Raw genomic sequence first — 18,934 nt, forward strand, 5'->3', positions numbered from 1 at the left:
CAGTATTGGTAATTATCAAACAGCTCTATCATGCTTAAAAGCAGCAAATAAATCAAGGTTCCCTCAAGTAAAACCGTATCTATCCAGGTATCAAGGTCACAAAGTAGGTGCCCCTATACGTGAACACCTTGTTTATTCACACGGTTATCCGTTTATTCCCACAGCGACCAGATAAACGGTTTCAGATACAGTACCGGACAGGCAAAGTCGACAAAAAGTAGTGACCTCTTATATTTCATCCGAAAACTATCAGAATCGACTCGAAATGATATAAGGATCTTGCCACCAAAGTTTGAGCGAGTTTGCACGAGCCATTCGTCCAAAAAAGGCTACCCAACTTGCTTCTGACCTCCGAAAATTTGGCCGACCCCCTATTTTTCGTCCTAAAATCACGAAAAAAATCGCCAATCGACTCCTTTTGGTGTGGTGCGTATGATTCCTGGAAAAATGCTGTGGGAATCACAGAAAATTTTCCGAAGTCAGGTGCGGGGGCACGGGCCGTCCCCTGCCCCTTCCATAAAGGGGTGGGGTTGACCCCTAACTTCTGGTCCTCAGTGCGGCTATACTAGTCGGAGAACCCAATGCCGGATAGAATACTTGGCGAAGGTACGGTGAAGTGCAAAATATGGTGATAAATTCTCGACAAAACAACTAACCCTCGACAGAACTTACCCTTGACAGGATTACTAGTAATCATCAACAGCACTGACTGCAACATTAACTCGTGTCTGGTCCGAGTCATAGGAAACTTGCCAGCAAATCAATCAAAGCTGTTGAGGGCTTACTCTGTGAAGGCTTAAACCTGTTAAGCATGATCTCTGTCAGGAAATAGGTGGGTATGACTGATTGGGTCTGTTGAGGGTGAGCTCGAGGTCTCTTAAATATATATCATGTCAAGGGTTAGTTCATGTCAAGGGTTAGATCAGTCAAGGATTTTGTTGAGGATGAACTAAATTTATTGAGGATTAGACCCTCGTGCTTTGTCAAGGATTACTAGGTGTTCTGTCGAGGGTCAGATGCTCTCCAAGTCCCAGATTTACTTAGTTGTTGAGGATCAGAATTTCTCATCAATCTACCTTATAGATAGTATATAAATTTTCCCAACAGATGGCTCTTTCCATCTCAACGGCATTGCAAAAGTAATAGTGACTACCGACTCTCGACATTAGGGCTTCTCACGGCTAAAAGCTCCGGTTTTTCTGCTCAAAATTTGGCCGACCCCCAAAAACACGTGGGAAAAATTTCGGAGGTGCATTTTCAGGCTCCTTTCGCTGTTCTGACCTCAGATCTACAGTCAGAATTTCGGAAAAATTGTTATATCTTTCCCGGTGGTTTTTGTTGACTTTGCCTGTCCGGTACTGTAAACGACCCAGGTTGGGGGCGTTCATTTCACGCATTCAGATAAACGGTTTATCCAAATAAACGGTTTCAGATAAACGGCCAGATAAACGACGCGATTTTGGTAGATAATGAGGATCAGTCCCCGACAAGTCGTCCAAAAAATCAAGCCAACGTCAGCCAGATTCAATTTCCACCGCTCAGGCAGAAGGAATATCTCAAATGCACGACTATACTTGAGGATCAAATACTTGTACTTGATGTTGGTCGCCTGTTCTCTACTCAAATCTGGGACCTTACATGACTTTCTAGGATTTAATGTCTCCAGATGAATGCAAGCTTTTTGTGAAATTCATCGACAATTTGCCATTAGAGCTTACACCGCCGAAGAAGAAAGGGGAAGCTGAGCGAGTCAATTGTGAGTATGCACCTACCCTGCAGTACCAACTGTTCTCACTCTATGTAGATCGTTTCTCGACAACATCAGAAACATTTGCAGAGAGACTTCACGCATTAATTGCCCCTCACCTGCCATCCTTTCCTTATCCTCAATCATCCAAGCGACGAGAGATCGATGGATTGCTTCGTCTCCCTCACTCGTGTAATTCCAACATTCGCATGTACAAATACACGCCCTCCCAGCACTTTGGACCCCATTATGACGATGCCATCTGCGACACCAAGACAGGCACTCGATCGGAGTGGACGCTTCTCATCTATCTGACAGGAACCGAGGATGGCGTCGAAGGAGGAGAGGTGCGCGTTGTATGCCCACACATTTCAGGCTTTTATAACATTACCTTCAGACGATTTTCTACAAGAATCAGCGAGGGAAAGCTCAAGAGATTATCACTCCACCTCTGAGGCGTGGCACGGCTTTGTTGCACCGGTAAATTTCCCCAGGCGTGTCCCAAGCAGCACTCACTAGCGCTGGTCTGCTGCAGGCACGGACATGAATGTCTTTTGCACGAAGGTTCATTGGTCCGTAAAGGAGTCAAATACATTCTCCGGTCTGACCTCATGTTTTTCTAAGTGGAAGCCAAGTAAGCATCTCACCTCCAGGGAGCTTGCACAGCTTACCATGGGTGATGGCAATAATTAATGCATATTAATGTCTTGCTTTGCCGCGCTTTTTAGGGACACCTCCAGCCTCCACCACGTCATCATCTCGGTCTCGGTCGTCTTTGGAGCCTCGATCTTCACGTCTGCGTTTACGTCCTTCATTGAATCTTGCTTCCTCTTTGAGCTCGTTGATCGCTACACGTCCAGCCTCTTCTACTCGCTCACGGAGTAAAGCAACCTCTTCTTCATCTGTTGGCCACAACTCCATCTTCTTCGCAATGACTGTTTCAATGCGCTGGATGAGCTCGACATCGTATTGGGTGACAATCGTGACCGATTTCCCGGACCTGCCTGCGCGTGCAGTTCGACCGACCCGATGGATATAATCTTTAGAATGGGAAGGAATGTCGAAATTAATCACGACGTCGACCGAAGGTAGATCTAGACCTCTGTAGTGGTGGTCAGTAGGACCCATGAATCCAGAATGAAGTACATGCCGACTCGCAACATCCGTAGCCACCAATATGTTCCGGCCTCCACTTTTGAACTTTCCCAGTGCACCCAATCTCTGACTTTGAGACAATTGTCCATGAAGAGGAACTGCGGGAAAGCCCAGAGTTCTCAGCACGATAGAGAGTCTATACGAATGAGCCACGGAATGAAAGCTAAGATTACGACGACGTACCTCTGCGCGTCGTGTACCGTTCTCGTGAAGAGGATGATGGAGTTTGACGCTAAAGAGTTCACAAGATATACCAAATGTACATCCTTTTGAGCTAATGGTATGAAAAGGTAATACTGCAGAAGGGTCGATACGGTTTGGTATCTATCCAATTACTCTTAGTTGCCGGCGCTCAATGACGAAAATTGGACATACTTTGATGAAACTTCAACACGGACAGGATTTGAGAGACTGGCCCTCTGCAGCTTAGCAACTTTCGTGGTCATTGTCGCCGAAAACAAGTACGTGGTTCGTTCTTTTGGAATGACTTTCAAGATTTGGTCGATATCTGGACCAAAATCCATGTCTAGAAGACGATCCGCTTCATCAAGAACCTAGTATAGATGAGCACAAATGTCAGCATCTAAATTTGAACATACCAGAAATTTGAGGCTTCGCAGGCTGAAACCCTTTGTATTCTGGAGGTGGTCGTTGAGGCGTCCCGGAGTAGCAACGATGATGTGAGGTCGCTTGGCCAGCGCAACGGCTTGAGGCATTCTATCCACACCTCCCACCAAAACCAAACAGCGAACTCCCATGGCCGATCCCAAAGACTCAAACTGCTGCGATATTTGATAGGCCAACTCACGGGTAGGCGCGAGGATGCATGCAAAGAGTCCCTTGGGCTCTTCCCATAATTTTTGAAGAATCGGCAGAGCAAAGGCAGCGGTTTTACCTGACCCGGTCTCCGCCACGCCGATGATGTCTCGCCCAAGAAGAGCAGAAGGAAGGGCTTGAGACTGTATTTCGGTGGGCTGTTTGAAGTTTACTTGATCGAGCGCTTTAAGTAAGGGGTCGATTAAGCCGAGAGATGCGAAGGATGGCGGCGGCGAAGCAGATGAGCTGGCTCCTTCTGAGCTGGGCATTGCGGTAGGAAACGAGCGAGGTGGTCAATCCGGACGAAGGGTTTTGACCGTGGTCTTGGCCGAAAATCCTGTAAGGGTGCTTAGTGTGAGTTTATGTGGTCTATTAGCACCGTACTGTACTAATAGTATTTGCTATCAACATACTTACTTGGATGAACTAGCCAGACTTGGACCCCAGAAACCTCCCGGCGCGATCGTGCCTGACGCGCGACTTCAAGTTATGGTTCACTGAAACCAACGCGAACGGTCAAGCACATCTAATATGTCAGGTGTAATCGTAACGCATGCATCGCCTCCTACCTTTCATTCTACAGAAACATGGAAGCATCTCCATGATGCACTGAATCTCCAGCTCCCTCTGCGAAATATACACTGGAAGTCTCCCGCCCTTCATTCCTCACGGCCCGTAATCAGGACCATTCAAGAGCTCTACATCAACTTCGTCTCCTTGGACACCCTTCGCGATGACCAAACATCCCAGATACCGACGACAGTCTTGGATAAGCCCCTATTGAACCTTTATTTTGTGCAGTGCGAGGTACACAGAATATCGACTCTGTAGAGTCCGCGCGTCGTTGACATACTTTCCCCCATGCACAGGACATCGAGGTATACAGAACAAACGTTAGGAAACAAATAAAAGGCTGGCACAATTCCGTAACTCAGCGACGAAACCAAGAATGGGTTATTGTCTATCTAGTCAGGCCTGATCTCAGGACAGGGGACCGCAAGTTCTTTCAGAAGAGCTCCGTACTGGATAAACTCAAGGCTGATTTCAACTCGGACAAACGTGACAGGCAAGTGCTGCAGCTTGGTTGGTATGCTTCGTCGCTCAATGTGTGCCAGATGCGTGCAGCTTGCTTGGACTGTGCATGAAAGCAATCCTGCTGTATGGGCAGAACTCTTGACGAAAGTCAAGGATGGATTATTGTCTGCCTTTGAATCTTCAATTGCTCATCGTGAAGAAGAGGTGAGAAGGTCAGAAACTCAAATGAGTATGCCAGGATGGAATTTCTGTACCTTTTTCATTCTGAAGGTAAATGTCATCCTCCCTCCGTCGTAAGCCTCTGGAAGTTTAGTCTTTCACAGGAAAGCATAGCTATGTCATTTGAGGGTATGCACCTGTACGAAGATGCTCTTGGTCAGTACAACGAACTTGAGAACATCTTTTTGCAAGTTCTCCGGGAGAAGAACCTTCCATGGTTTGGCAGCTTCATCACCCCAGGTCCCAAAGACGACTCTATGGCCCTCCTATCCCCCGACAAAAAGCCCTATCGTGACCTAATACTTGCAAACACCATTTCAGTGTTCGATTTCCGTATATATCTGCTCCTACGTCAATGCATACTGTTGAACAAGCTGAGCAAATTCGTTGAGATTTGTCGGAAGTCTCTGACTTTCCTTGGGACATTCGGTCGCCGCCTTCGAGATACGGAGGTACGCTAGCATGATGCTCGTTGTCTCCCTATCCTCTCATCTAATGACATCACTTAGGCAACGCTTCCGGAGTACTTCATAGAGTCGTGGATATTTTCTTCCGCCCTCAGTGTAGTGGAACAAATCGAATCTTGGGCTGCAGCGTCTCGTACGGATAGTTTTGATAGCTCAAGACTCTTTGCTGCCAAAGGAGAACTCCTCGAATTGGCCCGAAACCAAGTATACCACTTCGAAGTCATCAGTAACTCTTGCTCATGTATCTCTCCAAGCTCGATGTCCTGGGGGTTGTGGCAGGTCATCTGCCCCACAAACCACCGTTCAACAGTTATGTTCCTCCAAAATCACCTCCAACACGTCCCTCCCATGGACGCACTGCTTCACGGATCAACAAGTACCAGATCATGCTGGCTATAGGCGACAAAGATGCGTTCTATGACTTGTATTGTACAACATCCAATCGGGCCATCGATATGTACGTAAAAGCTGGTCGACGAAAGTTTGCTCTCAAGCTTCACGGTAGCATCGCGGCTATGGATGCGTAAGTTACCTCTATGATGCTAGCGCGTAAAAGTGATTTTCGTCATATGAGCAGCTATCGTGGACGATTAACCAGTGCTCTGACGATATTTGGGTCACTCCCTGCTCATTATGCACCACACATGTGGACTTCCCTGGAATCCTTCATGCTTTGTAGAGCTATAAATGTCCACAAATCCTTGAATAAGCCACACAATCGGGAGTGGATCTACATGCTCCTGGATTTCTTCAAGGCCTACATTCCTGATACAAACCGGGAACTTTCTCCTTTGGATCAAGATGGTTTGAGTTCTTTGTCAACATTGGTCAATCACGTTGTCACTTCAGCCAAAGAGCTAGATTCTGGTAAGTCCATCTTGTGTAGTTGAACCATAAGCCTTATCACCTCCAAGACTTGATCCACTCGGACGACTACATCATCTCCATTCGACCTTTGAAAAACACTAGAACACAGGCGGATGTCTCTTTTCTTGATGTCGTTGTGATCAATCATCTTCCTTGCGTACGCTGCATCTTTTCCCTCGCATCATTGAACTCTAATTCACCATGTTACAGGATATAGATGTCGATCGGGTTAGTGTAACGTTAGTGGGGCAGGGCACTGAGCGTTTGCAATTTGCCTCCGAGGTCCAAAGACTAACTTCGGGCGAAATGAGATTGACCCTTCTGTGTCACGTAAGTTGATTCATGGATGAAGTCATTGGCCATTATGACTTGACGACTTTAAAGACATCTTCCAGTGGGGCATTCTTTGTCGAGAGCAGCGGGATACATATCTCGCGACTTCACCTTCAGCAAAGCTATAAACCTGGAGTTCCAAAAAGAGTGTCAGAAGGTCCTAACATTGTCCACTTTTCCAAAAACACGCAAGCCTTGGATGTGGACATTTGTCAGCCTGCCAAAAGTGAGCTGCATAACCTCTCCCGGGTCGTGAAATTCAAATATAAGCCAAGTATGCATTGGAGCTCCCCCACAATTGGCTTTTACGATCAGAGCTGGCGTTCATGGCGTAGTTCAGGCAACAGTCAGACTATCAGTACCTCAAGGCATTACTTTGCACCACCGCCAAGCTTTTCTGAATTCTGGAGGTGGGACACGTTGCAGGCCTCCCTCTTCTTACAATCACTCTAATGCATTCAAAGCTTGTGCATCTGCAACCATTGATACTAACGAAACTTCGTTTACTGTCCGGGATGTTCCGGAACGAACCCAAGTTCTTGTCACAGTACCTCACTCGGTTGCCTCCCGCCACCATGCCATGGTATCTAGACACTTCTGAAGGTGCTTCAACAACTAAAAGAAATTCATTTTAGAAGGTCGAGGCCCGTGTGACGTATCGGACAAACGAGGACCCCTTGGTGGAACATACATGTTGGAAATCAAAATCAGTTGTCATTTCTCTACCGATCTCTGTGAACGTTGAAGATTTCTTTCGTGGAGCACGGTCGGTCATCGAGGTTGTCAAACCTGTATTATGAACTCATAGCTATTTAGCCATATCTCAAAATTCACAATATCCGCAACCACACACCAGCATATTCGAATCAAGCATGTTGATCTTCAAGGACCGGTTGGAGGACTTGAAGGCGTTACAATAAGTAGCTGCCGACCATGCCTCTCAGCAGCTGTAAGTGATACATGTTGATTGACATGTGTTCTTGTCCTGATATCACTAGACTGTTACTCCCGAGACGTCAGCCAAATACCTCTTCTCGATAACATCAGATAAGGGCCCAGGTAACATAAAGAACACTCGCCTGCAAATCATTGATTGATCTCATGTCCCAAAAGTCACAGAGTCCTTGTACCTCGTGATTAGTTATCAATTGCTGCGTGAAGGTGCGAGAGCCTATAGCCATTGTTCTGCTTTCTGTACTGATACCATCGTAGAGGTGGAAACCTTCATAAAACAATCGGTAAAAAAAGTGGCTTCCGAGTTTGATGTTTGCCTAGAGGACCTTTCACGAAGAATAATCGAGCATCTCGAAAGTGGCGCTGGATGGATTCCCCTTTACCATAGCACTGGCTCACTCTTAATCCCATCTTCACTTGATGTCAACAACAAATTCGGACCATCATTTGACTCGCTTCAAAGAGTGAGTCGGATTTATCTTCTTACTCGGAACTTCCTTGTTTACTTGCTTCCATCCTAGTTACTTTCCGATGGACAGCATCAAGGTTCAGCTTCATGGCGTGAAATTCGACTGCCAGTGGATGTTCCCAAGGTTCAGGCGAGTAATCTCTTGTGCGTCTAATGCCGCTTATAACAAAATATGTTGCGACAGGTTCTGGTAGCAGCTGGAATTGAAATCATGGTTACGCCGGGAGCTAAAAGGCAAGCCAATGGGCTACCTGTTATATTTGCAGGACAGCCCGTGTTTGCGACACTTACCATTAAGATCTCATTACATTGGAATGACGACACCAAATCATCATATCGTATGCGGTTTGATGTGGAGGAGATGGTTTCGGATTGGTTAATTTGCGGAAGGAAACGCGCAGATTTCACAGCATACGTGCGTCTTTTCTATCGTTGTCTTGAGCACTGTTCTCATAGAATGATAGAACGGTCAATTGCTGTCAATGCCGTTGACCCTTATCGCCCTTCGTCATGGTGAATTAACAATGCCGAATGTGATAGTTCACGCCCTTCCGTCAACAACCACTTTGGGCACGGTCGTGCCTAGTGTTGATGTGTGTCAAGTTCACGGTGCCAATAAACTACTCATACTGCCGAGGGGAGGCCGTAATACGTTCATGGTAGGGATGGGTCACGACTGCACATAGGAATTCTCGCCATACGGACACTTTATATTCACAGATGGTGACTACTTTTTGCCTTCCGGATAACCCGTGTATATACCAAGCAGGAGGGCGGAGTTGGCGGCGAGCAATATACTTGACGAAAATGGCGTAGAGGGAAAAATATTCCATGCATATTCTATTGCGCCGATAATGACCAATCTGAATGCTGTTAACAAAATCAATATGAAATCATCGCAGCACTTACTTTGCAAGTCCGGGTAACCTTGTCCTAAGAGTCAGCAGCGGCACTTGTTGCGCGTACCAGGAGTAGAACTGATAATGCAGCGACCTAGCGAAAATAATCCCAACCAGATTTGAAGTCATGAGGACGGTTGTGACGTCTAAAGCGAGCCTCAGGAAGAACTTCAGAATGAGCAAGAAGTAGACTCACAGTCAGGTGTGGTGGAAGCTAACCCTGGGGATTGGGTAGGCCGCTGCAAGGCCCTCCTAAGCAACGGGATCGCACCCCCATCCCTGCGGTACCAACGGAACAGGGCAAAGGCACCAAGAGTGCAGAGCTGACAAAGCAAAAGGCTGAATGCTAACCTCCGGCTCAGAAAGGTAGCTTCATCTAGCATACGCCAGTTGACAGTCCACTTGTACATGAAAACCCGAGAGAGATCAAAGGCACAAGACAAATAAGATTTGGCGTTGTGTTGAAGAAAGGGAAGGCCCAAGAGAACTTGTGAACTTCCCAAGACGAGGAGCTGTCGCAGTAGACCGAGGACGCCATTGCGCTTGAGAAGAACCACGAGAAGTCCAGGTAGGTACAGAAGAACAGACATCTTTACAGATAAAGCAGCACTATCACGCAATCAGGATGGTCCACATAAGCACGAACGCTAACGTACCTAAACATGATCATACCGACCATGTCCCATGCATTTTGAAATGCAAGTATGGCACCTTGAGCCATAACTACAGACCAGCAATCATTGAAGAGACGCAGGGTATAAATAGAGTGCAAGCGTCTGCTAAATATCAGAGGTATTATGGACCAGTTCGGGGCCTCTGCATGGCGATAGATGGCGAAGACAAGCACCTGAGAGAGGAGATACAATACACCATAGATATGCTGGGCAAGTCTGATGTTTCGTCCACCGCTGGTCACGTAATGCAAGAAATTGTGTATATAGACGTGTCCTGCGGGATAACTTGGCAAATTCATTTCAGTACTTCCAAGTTTTCGTGTAGAAACGCACACAAGAGGACCCGTAGGGCCTGTGAGACTAGTATAGTCGCGTTCACCTTTGAGGTAAAGGTCGATGTGAATCATGTATGTCTCCCAATCAATTTCTGTGTCTGTATCAGTGGGTCAATAACTCGGACAGTGCAAACGACTGCGAACACTCACAAGGAACGAAACGAACAATGAGCTGAGTAAAGAGGGCGTCTATAGCAAGAAGTGAAACTGCGACGAGCCAAAAGTATCGACGGTCAAGTAGTAACGTCCGACATAATCGAAGCATGGTTAACGGACGCGGAGGTTGGGTTGGTGATGTGCGACCCACACCAGCTGACGATTGGAGGAATCACGAAGATTCGGACTACAAACGCTTCTGCAAGTCGCAAGTTGCAATCACTAACAGCTGCTGGCCATATAAGCAAATTCTATCCACGTGTCATGTGCCCCGTGGCTGAGTTGGTTACAGCGTCCGACTGTTACATCATAGCATCAATCGGAAGGTCGTGAGTTCGAGCCTCACCGGGGCAGTTATTTTTAATCATCAACTTCGTCGTTTAGCACTTTGGGGTGGTCGTAGTGATACGGCACTTGGTACCAACTTGGTTCACATCCTTTTTAATCTTCAGTCAAGTGCTGTAGCCTTTGGCTAGCATCGTCACAAGTGTTTGCTCGCCCTCCAGTGGACGCCAGACCTATCACCATGTCGCGCTCGTATGAACTTCCGCCAGATTATAAATGGGACCAAGGTTATACGCATATTTCTTGGTCATCGACATTCACTGACGAGCATCAGCCTACGAAGACATAATGAAACGGATTGCAGATGATGACACCGTAGCATCTACGTACGTCCTGATCTCTACTTCGAACTGCAACTTATACCGAGACAGCGTAGATTGGAAGCAACTACGTGACGCCATCGAATACAAGGTCGCAAGGGTGGGTCCAAGGTTCTTGGCCGACGGCAGTACCTTTGTTTGATCTCGCGACTAGAACATCAATGTATACTTAGCAGATCCACCGGCAGAAAGAGCAGGCGTTGAAGAACGGTCGGCGCTGAAGGGCACTCCATCGCCACTCCTCAGTGGCAATCTCAAGCTCCCCCCGTTTCCTCCTCGAAAGGGGGACGAAAATCGTAGCGATGTACCCAAGGTACATATGACTCATGAAGAGGCTCACGAAGTCAAAAACAACTTATATGAAAGGCTCCATGATTTCGAGGAGTGAGCTCGTCCTTCACGTCCCTCACTAATGCCTTAAATAAATAACAATCATGTTACAGTAATCCGCCTTTCACCATACAGCGCATATGTGAACTTTGCATCCGCCCCAAAGACCACTACAAGGCCGTAGGGAAGTATTTGCGCGCAGTGGAGAGAACGCTCCTAGTAACGTCAACCTGGAATTCATTTCCAGTGGATCATGGAGATGCCGGCCCCGTCACCATCCCTATTACATTCGGTGCTACTCTATCGACTGCGCCAGTAACACCGACATTCTCTCCTATACCTTTCCTGCACGATGATGCAAGAAGGTCAAGCTCACGGAGTCCACCCCCTTCTCCATTGACACTCAATGCAATCGATGCCATCAACTCTGTGGAAGCCATCGACGATGTTCAGAACAAAGCCATCGGCCTTGTCGATGAACTAGACGACCCAAGCCCTGGGCATATGAGTGACCATCCTACAGCACTCAGTGCAGTGACTACCGTGGTGTCCCATCCGTTTCTCGAAACACTAGAGACTAGGTTTGTCAAAGCTGAAGGAGATGAAAAAGATTTAAACGCGAAGTCGGACACGGAGATGGAGGAGGTGGACGACAAGGAGAATAGAAACTGAGGCGAGTGGAGAAGAGGACTTACAACAAGTTTCTGCTCAGATTTTATGCAAAGTCTCGTTTGATCTGCTCTAGCATGCGATTCATTCGCTCTCCCATGTTTGGTTGCCCTTGCTTTCGCTTGACCAGAGTACTTATGCTATCCGTCCTGGGTCGAGAGTATCGGCATTGTGTCTTAACTGGGAGATCCTGAAAAGGTGGCGCTTTTTGCTTGCGCTGCGGATTTGTGTTGGAGGAATTCTTTTGCTTATGGTAACCACCACTAGGATCGGATTGGAGAGATCGCTCCGGATGAAAAAAGGGTCTCGTAGGTTGCTCGTCTAAAGTTGGGGAAGACCTGTGGCTCAAATGCTTGTGCGTATTACGTCGCGGAACTTCATTATCGTTATTGGCATCTTCATTTGGCGCGACTCGGTTGGGACCATCGACGGAGTGTATGGATTTGCTGATCAATTCACGCTTTTTTTGAGCTCGCCATTGGGTCTTAATCTTCTGTTTCTCAACCCATTTCTGCTTTAAATGTTTGGCTACAGGTTCGTTAGTCATAAACGCACACTTGTCAGTCCAAAGCGTACCTCTGTTAGCTGGTAAATGCTGGAATGAGGGGGGCTTTTTTGGATGAGATGCTGTCATCACGACTCGAGAAGGAAAAGGAGCGGAACATGCCGTCTGTGCTCGGAACCGTGGCCGGATTATCCTTTTGTGGTATTAGTACTTTATAAGGCCGCGCCTCAGCGGTTGTCTCTCTCTTCTCAGCTTTCATCTTGTCTCCTCATCTCCATACAATCTCCACTCAGTCTCAACCTTTATATATTGCTCACCGTCGCATGAACGTGCAGAACCTCAACTCTTTCGGTTCGTCATCCCATTTCTTGATCCTATGTGACTTACTGATCCTTGCTATGTCAGACCCTTTCGCTGAGGAGGACCCTTTAGGAGGCAACCAGGATGTTGGTTCCCAGCAGAACTATCTTCACATCCGAATTCAGCAGAGGAACGGAAGAAAGACTTTGACCACCTTGCAAGGATTGCCTAAAGGTCAATCATCCGCGTTTCGCGGTAACTGACGTTAGTCTAACTTTGTTTGACTCAGAGTACGATCCGAAGAAGCTACTTAAGGCTTTTAAGAAGGTTGGTCTCCTCGGATCTTTCCCAGTCCCATTTTCATCTTTGCAAAGGAATTCGCTTGCAACGGGACTCTCGTTGAGGACGAGGAAATGGGTCAAGTCATTCAGCTTCAGGGTGATCAGAGGGTTAAGATTGCCAACTTCCTAACTGAAGAGGGAATCCCTAAGAACACTATCAAGCTGCACGGGTTCTAGACATGGTATCGTGAGCATCGCAGAGCACGCTGCTCCTCGAGTTACCAACTGCACGGACGGGCATTCTTTTCACTTGCTTCCTACGATCTGTTGTATACGTCTGTTGTGTAGTTCATCATTGCGCTACTAATGATTGTTTTCTGTATTGTCACATGTCTCTTTCTCAATCCTACCTTTGTGATATTACGCGGCCTTTGCGAATTTAAAACAGACGTCTTGTGTTGTGAAATAGGGCTCCAGAACAATAGCTTCAATTTTAGATGATTAGTCTTTGAACAACCCGCGGTATAGTGTAAAACTCTCGAACATCCTATACCTACTTGATTTTGTCGAGAGGTCTGTAGAGAATGACGTCAGATATCAATCGAGGAGGGGACAAGCAGCATACCGATTGAAACCGCCGCGCCTATTAAAACACGAATGGATAGTCAGAAACAGTCGCTATGCTCAAGGTGTTATATCTGACCTGTTCATGTACTGGCGCCACGTTCTCGTCTTCTTGAGTTGCACCCCGCCCTCTTGATTTCCCTCCACATGCTTGCCCTATTCTCTTTAATGGACCATGATTAATGATTCGTTGTCGAAACTCACTTTCGTAGAGCCAAATCCTGACATTCCCATTGCAACCATCATGGCAGCATCGTCATCGTTGATATCGTCCATAGACTCGCCTTCATTGGAGGTTAAGGGTCCGGAGGATCCAGCATCCTCAAGTCCATTGCTAGAGGCTATCGTCCATTAAGTATTTGAATGGTGGTTCCACATCGCCTGCCTCACCAACCAGGTCCGTTTTGTTGGCCAAGGGCTTTCCCTCGTCTTCTCGTCCGTGGCGAGAACCTCGCGCTTTATCATCATGTCTGTAATCGTTTGCGAGAGAGTCGTGGCGATCATCCAATCTTTCATTTCTTCTGTCATCCCGTCTCTCGCCTCGACGATCCTCGCGAGGGTAGTTTCGGTCTCGTATATCTCTCGAGTCTCTATTCCTATCTCGACCATAGTCGCGGCGGTCTCTATCTTCATAACGAGCCAATGAAAACAAGATGATGAACATGGCGGCTCGCTGAATGATGTACACATACCTCGGCGAGGAGGACTTCGTGAACGACTGTCACGTCTCTTACCTGCGTCGCGGTGCCCACCAGCCCTGCTGGTCCTCGAATACCTCTCACCTCCTCTCTCTCTGAACCGTTCGCGGTCATCTCTTTCCCAGCTCCTGTCCTTGTGCCTGCGGTCATCGTGTCTGGATGACATGTCCTTGAACGCTGCAGAAAGACAGGGAGAATATTATCCCAGGTCTGCTGCCACGCCCCCAAAGTCACGGGTGCTTGCCAAGGCGCTGACGCGCCTCGGAACTTTTGCACATATGGGTAAATAATCTGACTGACCTTGACCATACCGCACATCTTTCAGCTTGACACTACATATGACCGCCTTAAGATCCAGAGCTTCACAGGCAGCTTCAAAGCTAATAAAGTCAAACAACGGTGAGGCCAGCTTCTGATTCATCACAGCATTTTTTCATGCTTAGTTTAGGTGGTATAGATGCCCGTACACATATCCAGCTCCGTAACCTTCCTCGCACAACACTGCCTGCAGACCTGCGGAGAACGGTAATTCGTGACCAGCTCAAGGGTGTTGTTGATGGTAACAGCGACGATAGTCACATCACCAATTTTCTAACTTTGCGCAGTGGCCATAGACTATCATCGCTTCTGCCCCAGCGGCCGGGCATATCTGACATTAAGTCACCCCGAATACCTGGACCATGACCTCAATATCCTCAACCGCTCGTCTATATCGACAATTCCGATTAAAGCATACTCATCTCCTTCACCTGATCAAGCAAGGTCGAACAAGGGAATGAATGGTAATGGACCTCGCGGTGGAGTGTTCTCCCTGGGGACACATGTTGTAATTTGGGGCTTTCCAGGAAAACTCTCGGCGGAGGAGGTAAGGAAGCATATGCACGGGTTTCGGCTAGCAGGGACCGCAGGCGGGAAACGGGAGGTGCTGAAGCTTGACATGTATAGTTTCCCCTTATTCTTGGTCGCCGATGCTCATCCGCCGCAGGGATACGTCAAGCAATGCCTATAGCATGTACTCAAAATTCCTAGTTCGCGCTGCGTCAATGGCGGAGGCACATCGTATCGTCCGGTCCATGCATATGTCTGAGTACGAGGTTGACAAAGGGTCAAAGTGGCAGATTCGAGCTCGAGTGATATACTAAGCAGCACGCACACCTAGGGCTGGGTGTTAACGTTACTGTCTCACTAATATAGAGCCGTAGAATAATCATATCTATTTTACATTCTATCAGTGTCCACATCTTCCAAGCGCGAGCGGTGCATCTGTGTACCGAATATAAGGAACAGTCAGCTAGCAATACTTGAGATATACGTACATTTCGTTCATTGTCGCCTTCGTCTTCCGGTGACCTTCCTCTCTTAAGAGTACTATCGGCACTACTCTCCACTTGTTTCCATTCCTCTCCACCTCCAGCAACGGCACCAGGACCCTCTCTTGCATCCGCATAGCGCTCCTCGACTTCACGGCGTCGCTCAATTTCAAGCCTCTGAGCTTGAGCACCCCAACCGCCGCGTCCTGGGTCATAATCTTGTCGATGTTCGTCGCGCACTTGTCCACCACTTCGGCCACGGCCAAATTGCCTTCCTTCAGCGTACCCCAGGTCTAAGTCACATCGAATTATCCGCTCGTCTAACTTCGTCCCGCTGACGTACTTGAGGCTAGCAAGTGCTTCTGCATGCGTGTAATATTCCACAAAGCAAAAACCGCATGGTGTTCTGTATGCGATGAACTAAAGTGCTTGTTCTGAAAGGAATCACGGTAACACACCTTGTGTTACGATCCAAACCCATGATTATGCGTTTTATTCCGCCGCCATCCTCTGGGCTAGCACATTTTGAGAAGAGTTCGTATATTTGTTCCTCTGTGGTGTAGAAGCTTAAATTACCAATCTTTTGAATGTCAATAGGGTGTGCAGCTAAAGGAGCGACACTCACATATAAGGTTGTTGACTTTGTCAGAAGGTCTTGTTGCGTGGATCTGTCCATTGATCTGTTTTGTGAGTCCTTATAGTTGGACGGTTGGTCCATTCGCTGAACGACATGCGCCATATCAGCAGATGTAGCTTGGGAGGAAGGGACCCTGCTTTATTCACTCCACGAACGCGAAGAGGAATAAAGTGAAGTTCAGGCAATGGGTCCTCCTAACGGGACCATTACTATTGATCCATTTCGGGTAGGTTGTTTCCACGGGCTTTACAGCCCACGAGTCTAAACGCGTAAGCCGCGTCACGGTGTCAACTGAGCACCAAGTACTTTATCCTCAACCATGGACGCAGAGATCGAAATTCAGAAGGAGGTGCGTCCATATACAAATGTGGGGAAGTTTCAATGCAAATGCTAATTGACTTCCAGGAGCCGACCTTTGAGTCAGTTGTTACTGAGAAGGCCGCCTTCTACAAGGAGCTAGAGGAGGAGGATCTGTACACCAAGTACAAGAAGCTCGCGCGCCATCTCGAACTCCTCGATATTCAGGAAAGTTATATCAAAGATGAGCAAGCTAACCTCAAACGAGAGCTCATTCGTGCCCAAGAAGAGGTCAAACGCATAAAATCTGTCCCCCTCGTCATTGGCCAGTTCCTAGAAGCCATAGATCAGCACACGGGTATCGTTGGGTCCACTACCGGCTCAAATTACGTTGTTCGAATTCTCTCTACGCTGGACCGCGAACTGTTGAAGCCTTCCTCCTCTGTGGCACTCCATCGACACTCAAATGCATTGGTCGACATCCTTCCGCCAGAAGCCGACTCTTCAATATCCATGCTAACCAAGGAGGAAAGACCTGACGTCAGCTATTCCGACATCGGTGGCATGGACACACAGAAGCAGGAAATCCGTGAGGCTGTTGAGCTGCCTCTGACCCACTTCGACCTCTACAAGAAGATCGGTATTGACCCTCCTCGCGGCGTGCTACTATATGGCCCACCGGGTAGCGTATTTTCTCCTTTGGCTTGTATGCTCTTTTCTCACGGACCGAAACTGTGGCAGGTACTGGAAAGACCATGCTTGTTAAGGCTGTTGCTCACCATACAACCGCCTCATTTATCCGTGTGGTTGGGAGCGAATTTGTGCAGAAATATCTCGGTGAAGGACCCCGGATGGTTAGAGACGTTTTCCGTCTTGCCCGCGAAAATGCTCCTGCAATCATTTTTATGGATGAAGTGGATGCTATTGCCACAAAACGGTTCGACGCACAAACCGGAGCAGATCGAGAGGTCCAACGCATTCTTCTCGAGTTGTTGAACCAGATGGATGGCTTCGATCAAGGAAGCAACGTCAAGGTGCTTATTTTGAAAGCCTTGTATCCCAGAACAATGCTGATAGACTATGCATAGGTCATCATGGCTACCAACAGAGCAGACACTCTGGATCCCGCCTTACTTCGACCCGGCCGTTTGGACAGGAAGATTGAATTCCCTCTTCCCTCTCGCAGAGAGAAAAGATTGATTTTCCAGACTGTGACAAGCAAGATGAACCTCGGTCCTGATGTTGATCTCGAAGATTGTCTGTTCTGTCCTTCGACTTCTCTGTGCTGTGCTCATTGTCTTGGTCTCAGATGTATCACGACCCGACAGACTCTCCTCAGCCGATATCGCTGCCATCGTTCAGGCAGCCGGCCTCCAAGGTATGTAATGTGCCATGTCGTGCGTCCTATCTGATGCCTTGTTCAGCGGTTCGTAAAAATCGCTACGTAATCCTTCCCGTCGATTTCGAGGAAGCGTGGAAAGTAAGCTATTTGGACATGTTTGTACAAGGTCCTGTTTTAAATCCGAAAATTTTGCGTTTTCTTCCAGCAAACTGTCAAGCGCTCAGACGACACCCACGAGTTCTGTACGTTGCCTCTTCTTTCCCGGATGTCTTCATCAGACTCAATTTCCTTTCGCTCAAAGATCGCTAATTGGGAGTATTCATGTGAGTTTTTGCTTCCGAGTCAAAATGGACTTATCGCTTACTTCGTCACAGCCTTTGTATACTACATTACATGTTATTGTAAATGCCACAAACTACAGCAGAGCGACCGCCTTTTCCAGCATACGCTCTCATTCACTTTAGCGTCACATCGCCTTCCCACGAGGTGACGCTCATTCTCGTGAGCAAGACGAAAGCACTTTACATCTCCTGTGCAATTTTTGCCTCACTGGCCTCTCCCGGAAGGACGTCTAGACGCAGTGTGGTTCACACGCAGGATACATTCTGTGTCAAGGAAGTTAGTGAGTAATCGGAAAGATCAGAAGCTGATGTGCTTCGTCATTCAGAATATATCTGCAATACATCTCTTCTCCATTTCTCCGTCCAGGTGTGCTAGGGTGTGCTCGGATTCGATCTGGTCGTAAGATCGCCAATGCTCCTCAACACTCTGGGCGATGTCCATCACTCAGGCATACGTCCTCATTTTATGGGAGCAATAATAATAACGGCATGGTGTTCAATGGCCAGCCACCCAGGCATTTTACGGATGCTCATGCTTAGTGGAGCGGTCTGAGATGCTATTGGGAAACACTGCTATCTACTTGACTGTATTTCCTCTCTTACTGCAATAGACATGCATTCGTACTGTTGGTACCACGCTGCTCAAAAACTGGTGATTTCCAATGTCGTAGCTTTTATTTTCGAGCAGGCTGCCCAAGTTCGCTGGCTCGCTCAGTTGCAATCTGAATCGCCCTGGCAATTGTCGACCTCACTTTGCCGTCCTCCATAGCCAGTAGTCCAGCAATAGTGCACCCACCGGGTGCTGATGA

At 47.6% G+C, this 18,934-nt stretch overlaps 9 protein-coding genes and 1 non-coding gene across 10 annotated transcripts; 6 read left to right on the forward strand and 4 right to left on the reverse strand.

The window, feature by feature from the left end:
- Positions 1–1,522: 1,522 nt before the first annotated feature.
- On the forward strand, positions 1,523–2,231 carry CONPUDRAFT_47335 (uncharacterized protein; the record flags this gene model as incomplete). Its single annotated transcript, XM_007765815.1, has 4 exons — positions 1,523–1,600; positions 1,651–1,756; positions 1,805–2,094; positions 2,145–2,231. Coding segments are annotated over 4 exons (561 nt in total), but the record flags the coding sequence as incomplete, so codon positions are not given.
- Positions 2,232–2,446: 215 nt separating this feature from the next.
- On the reverse strand, positions 2,447–3,987 carry CONPUDRAFT_48051 (DEAD-domain-containing protein; the record flags this gene model as incomplete). The annotated part of the gene is made up of 4 exons (XM_007765866.1): positions 2,447–3,038; positions 3,086–3,226; positions 3,278–3,456; positions 3,502–3,987. The coding sequence occupies 4 exons, from the start codon at positions 3,985–3,987 to the stop codon at positions 2,447–2,449; spliced, it is 1,398 nt and encodes a 465-aa protein (XP_007764056.1).
- A 262-nt stretch (positions 3,988–4,249) lies between these two features.
- Positions 4,250–8,748, forward strand: CONPUDRAFT_47585 (uncharacterized protein; the record flags this gene model as incomplete). The annotated part of the gene is made up of 20 exons (XM_007765831.1): positions 4,250–4,525; positions 4,588–4,826; positions 4,867–5,023; positions 5,077–5,424; positions 5,482–5,643; positions 5,694–5,962; positions 6,017–6,306; positions 6,354–6,463; positions 6,517–6,636; positions 6,691–6,865; positions 6,915–7,049; positions 7,104–7,222; positions 7,275–7,409; positions 7,448–7,588; positions 7,638–7,698; positions 7,753–7,800; positions 7,852–8,057; positions 8,115–8,186; positions 8,247–8,477; positions 8,527–8,748. 20 exons carry the CDS (start codon positions 4,250–4,252, stop codon positions 8,746–8,748), a joined length of 3,516 nt encoding a protein of 1,171 aa, XP_007764021.1.
- A 41-nt stretch (positions 8,749–8,789) lies between these two features.
- CONPUDRAFT_48179 (glycosyltransferase family 58 protein) lies at positions 8,790–10,235 on the reverse strand (the record flags this gene model as incomplete). Its single annotated transcript, XM_007765874.1, has 6 exons — positions 8,790–8,925; positions 8,972–9,107; positions 9,158–9,570; positions 9,618–9,920; positions 9,969–10,068; positions 10,121–10,235. The coding sequence occupies 6 exons, from the start codon at positions 10,233–10,235 to the stop codon at positions 8,790–8,792; spliced, it is 1,203 nt and encodes a 400-aa protein (XP_007764064.1).
- A 158-nt stretch (positions 10,236–10,393) lies between these two features.
- Positions 10,394–10,480, forward strand: CONPUDRAFT_t18. The gene has a single exon. It is a non-coding gene; the product is annotated as a tRNA-Asn (tRNA).
- A 279-nt stretch (positions 10,481–10,759) lies between these two features.
- CONPUDRAFT_69976 (uncharacterized protein) lies at positions 10,760–11,793 on the forward strand (the record flags this gene model as incomplete). The annotated part of the gene is made up of 3 exons (XM_007765979.1): positions 10,760–10,891; positions 10,946–11,175; positions 11,235–11,793. 3 exons carry the CDS (start codon positions 10,760–10,762, stop codon positions 11,791–11,793), a joined length of 921 nt encoding a protein of 306 aa, XP_007764169.1.
- Positions 11,794–12,618: 825 nt separating this feature from the next.
- On the forward strand, positions 12,619–13,113 carry CONPUDRAFT_47144 (eukaryotic translation initiation factor SUI1; the record flags this gene model as incomplete). Its single annotated transcript, XM_007765804.1, has 4 exons — positions 12,619–12,646; positions 12,701–12,829; positions 12,885–12,922; positions 12,970–13,113. The coding sequence occupies 4 exons, from the start codon at positions 12,619–12,621 to the stop codon at positions 13,111–13,113; spliced, it is 339 nt and encodes a 112-aa protein (XP_007763994.1).
- A 316-nt stretch (positions 13,114–13,429) lies between these two features.
- CONPUDRAFT_87544 (uncharacterized protein) lies at positions 13,430–14,364 on the reverse strand (the record flags this gene model as incomplete). Its single annotated transcript, XM_007766472.1, has 6 exons — positions 13,430–13,451; positions 13,502–13,519; positions 13,580–13,656; positions 13,705–13,821; positions 13,877–14,127; positions 14,193–14,364. The coding sequence occupies 6 exons, from the start codon at positions 14,362–14,364 to the stop codon at positions 13,430–13,432; spliced, it is 657 nt and encodes a 218-aa protein (XP_007764662.1).
- Positions 14,365–14,949: 585 nt separating this feature from the next.
- CONPUDRAFT_97673 (RNA-binding domain-containing protein) lies at positions 14,950–16,301 on the reverse strand. Its single transcript, XM_007766473.1, has 4 exons — positions 16,134–16,301; positions 15,967–16,088; positions 15,515–15,914; positions 14,950–15,461 (listed from the first exon to the last, which is right to left on the reverse strand). The coding sequence occupies exons 1-4, from the start codon at positions 16,245–16,247 to the stop codon at positions 15,417–15,419; spliced, it is 681 nt and encodes a 226-aa protein (XP_007764663.1). The 5' UTR covers positions 16,248–16,301; the 3' UTR covers positions 14,950–15,416.
- Positions 16,302–16,462: 161 nt separating this feature from the next.
- On the forward strand, positions 16,463–18,913 carry CONPUDRAFT_97674 (26S proteasome subunit P45; the record flags this gene model as incomplete). The annotated part of the gene is made up of 8 exons (XM_007766474.1): positions 16,463–16,494; positions 16,551–17,124; positions 17,184–17,476; positions 17,531–17,699; positions 17,752–17,820; positions 17,867–17,922; positions 17,990–18,026; positions 18,086–18,913. Coding segments are annotated over 8 exons (1,238 nt in total), but the record flags the coding sequence as incomplete, so codon positions are not given.
- Between the last annotated feature and the right edge of the window lie 21 nt (positions 18,914–18,934).

This window comes from Coniophora puteana (assembly GCF_000271625.1).
Source record: "Coniophora puteana RWD-64-598 SS2 unplaced genomic scaffold CONPUscaffold_2, whole genome shotgun sequence".
Lineage (NCBI taxonomy): Eukaryota > Fungi > Basidiomycota > Agaricomycetes > Boletales > Coniophoraceae > Coniophora > Coniophora puteana.

Excerpts from the sequence above, each read along its gene's own strand:
- CONPUDRAFT_97673 (XM_007766473.1), bottom strand. The coding sequence starts at position 16,247 with ATGGCGCATGTCGTTCAGCGAATGGACCAACCGTCCAACTATAAGGAC. Across the intron at positions 16,089-16,133 it reads CAAAGTCAACAACCTTATAT|ATTGGTAATTTAAGCTTCTA; the intron begins GTGAGTGTCGCT and ends GACATTCAAAAG. Across the intron at positions 15,462-15,514 it reads AAGGCGACAATGAACGAAAT|ATGCACCGCTCGCGCTTGGA; the intron begins GTACGTATATCT and ends TTCGGTACACAG.